At 43.8% G+C, this 10328-nt stretch overlaps 1 protein-coding gene across 1 annotated transcript; it reads left to right on the top strand.

Annotated features, from left to right (window-relative positions):
* The first annotated feature begins 9127 nt into the window (after nt 1-9127).
* On the top strand, nt 9128-10048 carry LOC141998751 (olfactory receptor 14A16-like). The gene has a single exon (XM_074971752.1). The coding sequence runs from the start codon at nt 9128-9130 to the stop codon at nt 10046-10048; it is 921 nt and encodes a 306-aa protein (XP_074827853.1).
* The last annotated feature ends 280 nt before the right edge of the window (nt 10049-10328 follow it).

Below are 10328 nucleotides of genomic sequence, written 5' to 3'. Positions count from 1 at the left end.
TAGCCTCCTTCTAGTCTGGGTCCAGCAGTTATTCACAGCACCGTGGTTACTATCCTTTGTTCCAGTTTCTTTCAGGTCTCTTTTGGGGATGGAGAGGCTATCTCTTGAGCCAGCTGAGACAGAATGGAGGGATTTCCAGGGTTTTAAATAGACTTTCCCTTGTGGGTGAAAACCCCTTCTCCTCTCCTATGCAGAGTCCAGCAGCAAGATGAAGTTTTGGAGTTACCTGGGTAAGTCACATGTCCATGCATGACTCAGAGCTTTACCGGACGATGCCACATTCCCAGGAAAGCTCAGATGTGGACTGACATCTCTCAGAGTTCATTGTTATCTTAAGTGTTTCTGGATTGGGCACTTACTGAGAATAGTATTTTCTCAAGAAGCTGACCAACTGCTTCACTGAGGCGACTTAAAATCAAACAAGTACATAGCCAATACTCATAACTTTGAAGAGAAAAATTATACAGGCATGCAAATAGGATGAATATATCCACTAGATCATAACCTTTGCAGAGATATGTTACGTGGCACATCTAACATAAGACATATTCCAGTCATGTCATATTTACACTCATAACATATTTCTATAAAGTATTATGGGGTTTATTATTTCTATAAAGCAATGTCACTCCGAACATTGTGGAACTTCTGGGAAAGCTGTGACCCCACCCCTGCCTCATGACCATTCCTGCCAGTGTGACCTTGCACGCGTGTCCCCTTATCCGTGATACTGGACAAAACCACGTCTGATTTTGTCTCAGTACTAGACAGGGGACAAACCACACAAAAAGGGGATTATCCAGCTTAAAACCAAATGAATGGCCAACTACCTCGATCCACCATGCTCACCTCTTCCGAACAGCTTCTGAATGGCTTCCTAGATACCTCCTCTACCTGGAATATGTTCAAACAAACTGGATCTCCTGCATTCTGTCCTAGAGGCACTGATGGTGGGTATATTGTCCAACAGTGAACATCGTGGCTTCTTTCTGGAGTAGGGCCTGATGGAGTTAAAGGAGTCCTTGGGAACTTGTGTTTGACTCCTTAGGCCTCTTAGAAAATCACAGCTCTGGTCTTAGACCAACGTCCTGTCTTCTCCCTAGATATGGTGTCTCTGGGTTAGGTGTCAGATACACTGCCTTGGACAAGTGCACTTGCTTTATAGGTGAAAAGAAGGATTTAGTTCTCCAGGGCCTTCACTTAAGGACCAAACTAACACGAGACTGAAAAGAGGCTTTAGTCTAGAATTTTAAAGGTCCCTAGGGGGTTTGGACCATACGTCTCATCAATGGAAATTTTTGCAGAATATTCATAGCATGTAAGGCGAGAAGGGAGCACTAGATCACCCAGTCTAGTCTTCTGACCTCCTACAGATCACAGGCCATTTACCCCTGTCTTGAGCCCAGTAACTTATGTTTGAAGAACACATGTTCCAGAAGGGCATTCAGTCTTGATCTAAAGACATCAAGAGATGGAGAATCCACCACTGGCCTTGGTAAAAGCTGCCAAGGTGAACTGTACGTCCTGTCCCCATTGAAGGGAATTTTTAAAGATACTTAGGGAATATGATAGATTTGAAGTTCTGAGCCTTATTGTATTCGTGTCCCATCGTATGATTTAGCATATGGCACAAGGGATTTTGCTGCTCTTTGATCATATCCTCAATAGTAGTTGCCATACTCGGAAGGAAAAGAAGGCTGAGTGGGGACCTGATAACAGTCTTCAAACATGTTATGGGCTGTAATAAAGAGGATGGTGATCAATAGTCCTCCATGTCCGTTGAAGATAGGACAAGAAGTAATGGGCTGAATCTGCAGCAAGGGAGATTTAGGTTAGAGATTAGGAAATGTTTTCTAACTCTAAAGACAGTTACATTCTGGAATAGGCTGCCAAGGGAGGTTGTGGAATCCTCATCATTGGAGATTTTTTGAAGAACAGGTTGGACAAGCAACTGTCAGGGCTGGTCTAGATTTACTAGGTCCTGCCTCAGCTTCTCAAGGTCTTTTTCAGCCCCACATTTCTATGTTTCTGTGATTCTATGATATACCTACAAAAGACAGGAATTAACTTTTCTTTATTAGGTGGGCTGGCGCCAGCCACGGAATCAGCAGAGATATGGGCATGTTCTTCAAAGGGGAGGGCTATTCTTTCCAGGAATTAAAGATGGGATTTTCAAAGAGCCAGGCACCAGATTCCCCTTGGCTTCCAGTCCCTCCCAGCCCATCATCTCTGTGATTCTAGGATCTCTAGTGGATATCAAAGATCATGAGTCAATGGACCCACAGCTGCACACCAGGGTATCATTGCCCAGTATAGACACCTGCACTTCATCACTTAAGGCCCAGTTTTCAAAAGTGTTTAGGTGCCTGGTAGGTTTTCTAAAGGCCCTAGGCGTCCAAAACTCATTGATTTCAATGGGAGTTAGCTGCCTAGTTGCTTTTGAAAAACCCACTAGGTGACTAAATACCCCCTGGGGCTTGGATCCATAAAGAGACACAGGCGTGGTGACCCACAATGCGGAACACCTAACTTTTAGGCACCTATAAAATTACTGAGACAACAATAGGGTCACACACAGCGTGAGTCAGGCCCCCCGGGCTCTCTAGTCGATGGATAGGGAGAGACAGACACCTAAGAATGGGAGCCACAAAAACCAGCATTCTAGAAGGGGAGGCGCCTGAGCTAGCCGATGGGAGATGCCAAGGATAGGAGTGTGTGCTAGCTCAGAGAGAGATGCCTAAGTCCAGTCAGGGAGGCCACTGTCTCTGCTAGTGAACCATGAACCAGGGGAAGATAGGCACGTGCTCGGTCCGGGGCCCGATCTGGTAGTACCCTATACTTGCTGACATCAAATGGATACTCCCATATAATCAAACATATCTTGCCATCCCAAACCCCCAGCCAGCAAAAACATCTGGAACAAAGAAACAAATCAACGAACCAACAAAATACAGTACATCCTCGCTATAACGAACCCCTGGGGATCGAAGACATTTGTTCATTTAAACCAGGGATTCATTGTAGCAAAAGAGCCCTGCCTCTGGGGGCGTCAGCTGACACCTTGAGCCCCGTGGCCATGGCAGAGGCTAACAGCTCTTCCAGCCCTGGGTCGGTAGTTGGGGGCAGAGAGCTCCTTCGGCCTCGGGGCTGTCGTGGAGGCAGAATTTTACTCCCCGTCTTGAAAAAAGGAGAAGAGACAGAGACCCCATGAAGTCCACTAGTGACTTTGATATGGTAACTGATTTTATGTGGAAAGTGCTCTGATACCATGGTGATGGGTGGCAGTACAAAAGCCTCAGACTGATCGATCAATCAATAGATAGAGGGGTATGCATGGGGATGGATGGATAGCTAGACATTGATAAGTTCATGGAGGATAGGTCCATCAATGGCTATGAACCAAGAAGGTCAGGGATACAACCCCATGCTCTAGGTGTTCCTAAGTCTCTGACTGCCAGATTCTGAGATTGGACAACACCGGATGGATCACTCAATAATTGTCCTGTTCTGTTCATCTGACATTGGCCACTGTGTGTACACAGGATAATGGGCTAGATGGACCTTTAATCTGACCCAGTATGGCCATTCTTATGTTCTTAGCTAGACAGATAGATAGATTCTGATCTTATTTATATAGGTGTAAATTTATAGTAACTCCATTGACCTGAGTGGAGTTTTTCTAGATATTTACCAGTGTAAATATGTCAGTGTGCATAAATGGATGGCAGTTATGTTCTCATGGAAACAATAATGTCCACAGCTGATTGTATTTATAAAGAAACACAGAATGAGACAATGGTCCTGGGAGAAAGATGGCTATTTTACTTTTTGGACAATAGCCTTGACCCAAACATTTTCCACACAGCAGCATAGATATCGTTGTTCCTCATGCTATAAATGATTGGATTCTTCATGGGAGGCACAACAGAATTACAAAAAAAACCCAGCCACAATGAGATCCAGACCTGAGATTCAGCTGGAGGTGGGTTTAATATAGGCAAAACTAGCAGTGCAAACAAACACAGAGACCACAATGAGGTGAGGGAGGCAGGTGGAGAAGGTTTTATGCCAACTCTTCTCAGAGGGGATTCTCAGCACTGTTTTGAAGATCAGAACATAAGGCACAATTATATGACACTGAAAACTGGTAGAATGGGGTGGGCAGTTTTTACTCTGTCTTTACTCAGCCAAAACTCAGACTGGAGGAAATTCTGATCTCAGGGATGAAGCCAAAATAACTCCAATGACTTCAGCTCTACTCTGGTGTAACTGAGAACCCAGTCTGGCCCAACCAAAGTCTTGCTTGATTAAACACATATAAGTAACTCAAAATTTGGCTCCGAAATAGGCTTGTTCAGCAATTTATAACTATAGATCAATACATCAACTGCAGATATTCCAAACCCAATTGTCTTCTCTCATGTACCTTGGAGAAAAGCAAAAATGCTACCCAGAAATAAGAACCTGGTGCTAATACACGGTGTGAATATTCCTGTGATTCACAACATGCATCTAGCCAGTGATTCCCAATTTTGTAGTTATACATTTGACTTTTCCCTTGGTAAGAGAAGAACTTTGCACTTGTCTTTATTGAATTTCCTCTTGTTGATTTTAGACCAATTCTCCAATTTATCAAGGTCATTTTGAATTCTTATCCTGGGCTCCAAAGTCTTTGCAACCCCTCCCATCTTGGTGTCATCTGGAAGATTTATAAGCATATTCTCTCCTCTGTTATCCAAGTTGTTAATAAAAATATTGAATAACAGCCTTAAAAATGCCACCAGAATAGAGTTGCAGGTTTTGATCGTAAAACTATGGGTGGAGATTTTCAACTGGGGACTGGGATTCCCAATTCCCATTAAAACTAATTGGAATTTTGGTGGCCAAATATCTATAGGCAACCTTGAAAATCCCATCACTGGTCATGTTGGCCCCACCATGAACACAAAATAGCCTACATCGCCAAGAGAGAGATGGAGTTGTGTTACTCTGAGGTGTTGCCTAATTCAGCTAAAATCTCCCAGAATTAATTTTTATAGACCGGGTTAATAAATGGGGTAGAGGATCAGAATCCTCTTACTCCCTTCAAAAGATTCAAACTTTCTTTAAATAATTCATAGAAATTTAGAATTTTTGTAAAAAATCTACAATTTTGTGGGGTTTTTAGAGAAACTTTGTTCCCATTTTTGGTGGAGTTCAAATTAGATTAATAGATTCCAAGGCCATCAGGGACTGTCTAGTCTGACCTCCTGTATAACCCAGCCCAGAGAACATCCCCAAAACAATACCTAGAGCGGATCCTTTAGAAAAACATCCAATCTTGATTTGAAAGTTGTCAGTGATGGAATCTACAAAATAAGTAATTAATAATAAACTAAGTGAGATATCCAAAGGGGATTAATGGAGCTGGGCGCTCCTCTCCTGAAGAAAGCCAATAGGATTTAGACACACAAATCCAGTAGGTTCCTTTGAGTACTGCAGCCTGTCTGGATAATGAGAGCATGCAGTTACTTTGGAGTAGATAAAACTGTATGAGGGGTAGAAACTCACCTTCCTCACACCATAGACCATTCACTAGCTGAGGATGATGAGACTCCGCCATGGGCAGGTTATTTGAGAATTGTCCTCTATAGGGGCTCTTAGACTTTCCTCTGAATCAGGTGGTACTGGCCACTATCACGGGCAGAATAATGGACTGGATGGTCCAAACGTCTTACCCAGTTAGACAGTTCCTATGACAAGCAGATGCTGTCAAATAAAATTGCAATGAATGTTGCACCCACATCAACTCAAACATATTTAATTTAGCTTTAATTACTCATTATTAAAGCTGGCCAAAATGAAAATTATACTTTTGTGGGAAATATCATTGTTTTGTTTTCATAGAAACATCCCATAATGTTGCTTTTGGATGGGGGGGGGTGGGCAAAAAATTGAAACTGAAGGCTGAAAAGCGTTTGCTTCTCAATAAACTTCTCTAGTAAAAATGCCAGTTTATAGCAAATATTTTCGAGTTTTGGGAAAAGATTTCTGATACTGAAAACTTTTCCCCAAAAACCTGAAAAAGTATACCAAAGAGTTTTCCCTCTCCAGGTTTTCATAAAACCAAAACCAAAACCAACTTCCCCCAACCGACAAACAAAAACCCATAGAAAAATGAGTTGAAAATGAATTTCCTCACACCAAAATTATTTTCAATGACAAGCAATTTTTCTTCAAAAAGCTGTTTTGTCAGGAAGATATTTTTGAGTATCTCCACCCATTTTGAATTGTCCCCCAAGTTGTAACTATTATCTCCATTGGATGGATGACAAACTAAGGAAAGGAGCGGTGAAGAGGCTGAACAAAGCCAGAGGAATAGTTGGGATCAGCTCTCAGGACACCTTGGACCTTAGCTTTTAAATTAATTAATTATCTGATAGTTGAACCTGATATGAGGGGCCCATAATATTAGGTAAGAGACACTCTCCACCCCAAGGAGCTAAAGCAGAAAAGACAGGAAAAGGGTGGGAGGGGAAAGACAGCCCCAGGGTATGATTTTCCCAAGGTAACGCAGCAGGTCAGCGGCAGGGCTAGGAATTGATCTGGAGTACAGTCCTGTGTGCCCATAATATTTGCCTCACAGTCTTTCCTCTAGATGGTGCTGCTAATTTTAACTGTGATTATCTTCATTTCTGGAAACTCTTTAGGGAAGTAAAGGGCCAGAGAAATTAATTTTTGCCTCTGGGCTGTTGAGGGCTCCATGGACTGAGTCCCACAAGCCCTTAGAAAACAGACATGGATAAATCACCTTCCTGCAGCACCAACCTTTTTGACACACAGCTCATCTGCAGACAGCACAGATCTCAGTGTATTTCCAGCAGCTCAGCCTCAGTGCTGTGGGGGAACGGCCTCTCATAATACAGTGATAGGGGCATTAAATAGAGAGATAGAGCGGTGTGTATGGGGCTAGAGAGAGAGGGGCAACCAATTGCAGTCTGTAGCTGGAGGAGAAAAGACATCTCAGTCTGGGAGGATTACATAAAGACCAGCACCGAAAGTTTGCTATTGCAATGAAAAATATTTGGGGATTACAGAGTGGCTCTTGAAGGATGAAATTGTAAGTGACAATATATTTTTTTTTTATAGTTTCACTCTTAGCTCGATTTGGGGAAACAGAGGCAGTCCAAAGCATTTACCTTAGGAAAGAGGGGGCAGAATATTCATTCCTCAGTTTCCTTCTATTGGGAGTGGGGGAATTGATCAAATTGACACACATATATTTAGAATGGATTGAGGAGTTTACATTAAAATTGTCCAAAAATTGTGACAAACACTGTCAGCTTGCTGTTACTTTTCTCTCTGTATACATTAGTTTGTTTTTATTGCTGTTTATCTATCTGTTTGTACTTTTCTCTCTCAATTCGTTTGTTTTTACTTCTCTATCTACCTCTTTGTGTTACTTCGGTGTTTCTCTCGCATTCTCTGTATCTGTTCTTTTCTTACTTGTGTCTCTCTGTTAGTTTGTTGTTACATCTATCTATCTATCTATCTATCTATCTACCTATCTATCTATCTATCTATCATCAGTTTGTGTCTAGTTCTCAGTTTATTGTTACTTCTGTCTATTAGATTGCTGCAAGGGCAGTTGAGTGAAGTGTGTTAGAGTAGTGGGGACTAGGAGCCAGGACTCCTGGGTTCTATCCCCAGCCCTGGAAAGGGAGTGGGGTCTAGTGGGTATGAGTAGTGGGGACTGAGAGCCAGAACTCTGGAGTTTTATGTGTGGTTCTGGGAGGAAGTTCAGTCTAGTGTGTAGAGGAGACGAAACAGAACTGGGGGGGTTCTATTTCTGTCTGTCATAAGGACTGTGGGACAGACACCCCCCAGAACTTGAAGCTGAGTGGTTAGGGCGCTCAGCTGGCCTGTGACATACTCAGATTCAATCCCTCCCTCTGATTGATGTTGAGAAGGGATTTGAATTCTCATTTACAGGACAGTTCCTGCGCAGCTGGGCTACGGGCTATTCTGAAATGAGACTGTCTCAGTCTCTCCTGTTGAAGCTGCTCCACTCTGTATCAATAATTAAATAGTCATTGGAGCAGGGACTTAAACTTGGCTCTTCCAGACACCAGGTGCGTGCCCCAAGTACCAAGCTGGAGAATCACTCTCACTCGTGTTCGCTGGCCCAATGACTCTCCATTGTCACTCACAGCAGTCATTCCTGATGGCAGTGGAGAGTCACTGGGATGGAGGCTGAGATGCAGTCTGATGTAGTCATTAGAGGAGGGGACTGGGAGTCATGACACCTCACTTGTGTTCCCAGCTCTGGGATGGAGTTGGGTCCAGTGGGTAAAGCCAGAATTCCTGGCCTGTATTTCCAGCTCCGGGAGGGGTGTTGCATTTAGTGGGTTAGAGCAGGGGGCAAACTGGGAGTCAGGACTCCTGGATTCTCTTCCAAGCTCTGGGAGGGAGTTTAGTTGAGTGGTTAGAGAATCAGGAGGGGAGCTGTAATGTCTGTCTCTCACAGTGAGCATGGAAATCCAGCTAGAATGGGGGATGGGGCATCAGGGCTCCTGAGCTGTATTCCTGATTCGAGTTTACTGTGTAATTATGGCTGGGTTTGGTCACCTCCATGTGAGATGGTGCTCCCGTTTAGAGCAGTTTAAATGGGGAGTAATTCCATGGCCTGCAGTGAAATTACCCCACATTCGCAGCAGTGCCCTGACAGCAGAATCTGGCCAGCCAGACCCCTGATTCCCCTTGGTAAACTGATGATAGTGACATTTATACAATGTGATCCAGAGTTTGCGCACATGTGGGTGATAGAGGTATACAAATACCTCAAAAGCAATTGTTCCTAATTCTCCTCTCCATCACCCTGGTGTAAATTAGGAGTAACTGCACTGGAGTCCATTGAGCTGATTCTACTTTCTCTCACCCCAGTGTAAATCAGGAGTAAGTCCACTGAAATCAGTGGAACTGTTTTCCCCATCCTCATTCCCATTTACACCAATCTTCACAAGCTAAGGGTCAGACTCAAGGAAATTCAGGTGGTTTTCACAAAAGGAGAGTTATTTAACTGATCTAATCCTGGCCCTTGCTCTTGTCCCTCCCTCTGCAACCATCACACGATGTCCTAAGGAAGAAAATGTCCAACCGAACCACCGTGACCGAGTTCCTTCTCCTGGGATTCTCTGACATTTGGGAGCTGCAGATTTTGCATGTTCTGGTGTTTCTAGTGATTTACCTGGCAGCCCTGGTGGGGAATCTTCTTATCTTCATGGCCATAGCCTTCGACCACCACCTTCACACCCCCATGTACTTCTTCCTGATGAATCTGTCCATCGTAGACCTTGGCTCCATCTCTGTCACCCTTCCCAAATCCATGGCCAACTCCCTCATGAACACCAAGTCCATTTCCTATGCGGGATGTGTTTCCCAAGTCTTTTTCCTCCTCTTCATGCTGGGAGCGGATTTTTCCCTTCTCACCGTCATGGCGTATGACCGATATGTCGCCATCTGCCAACCACTGCACTATGAGGCAATGATGAACCGCAGAGCTTGTGTCCAACTTGCAGCTGGTTCCTGGATCAGTGGGATTCTCTGCTCTATGCTACACACCGGGAACACGTTTGCATTGACCTTCTGTGGAGGCAACATGGTGGATCAGTTCTTCTGTGAAATCCCCCAGCTACTGAAGCTCACCTGTTCTGACTCATATCTAAGTGAAGTTGGGGTTCTTGTCTTTAGTGTGTGTTTAGTCTTAGGCTTCTTTGTTTTTATCATTGTGTCGTATGTTCAGATCTTCAAGTCAGTGCTCAGGATCCCCTCTGAGCAGGGCCGACATAAAGCCTTCTCCACCTGCCTTCCTCACCTCGCTGTGGTCTCCCTGTTTGTTTGCACTGGCGGCTTTGCATACCTAAAACCCACTTCCAGTTCCCCATCTGCTCTGGATCTTGTGGTGGCTGTTCTCTATTCTGTATTGCCACCAATGATGAATCCAATTATCTACAGCATGAAGAACAAAGAGATCAAAGCTGCCCTGAGGAGACTGACTGCGTGTAGGTAATGCATTAATTTTCTGTCTTTCTCTAATTAAAGTTTTCTTACGTAGTATCTTTAAGTATTCATTAATGTCAGTTATTTCCATTACCACACAGCTTGCACACAAACAGGTCTGATTCTGATCTTAGTTGCACCAATGCAAATCCAGATTAACTCCACTGATGTCACTGCTGCTGGGGTGATCTACACCAGTAGAAAATCTGGTCCAGTTGTGGAGTTAAATGGGTGCAGATTGTGTGTGCGAGAGGAATCAGAGTTTCATTCTGTGCCAAAAAAATACCCGT

The sequence above is a fragment of the Natator depressus genome, chromosome 14 (assembly GCF_965152275.1).
Source record: "Natator depressus isolate rNatDep1 chromosome 14, rNatDep2.hap1, whole genome shotgun sequence".
NCBI classification, from domain to species: Eukaryota; Metazoa; Chordata; order Testudines; family Cheloniidae; genus Natator; species Natator depressus.
The sequence above is the reverse complement of the archived record's forward strand: the minus strand, read 5'-3'. Positions and strand labels throughout refer to the sequence as shown.

Excerpts from the sequence above, each read along its gene's own strand:
- LOC141998751 (XM_074971752.1), top strand. The coding sequence starts at position 9,128 with ATGTCCAACCGAACCACCGTGACCGAGTTCCTTCTCCTGGGATTCTCT.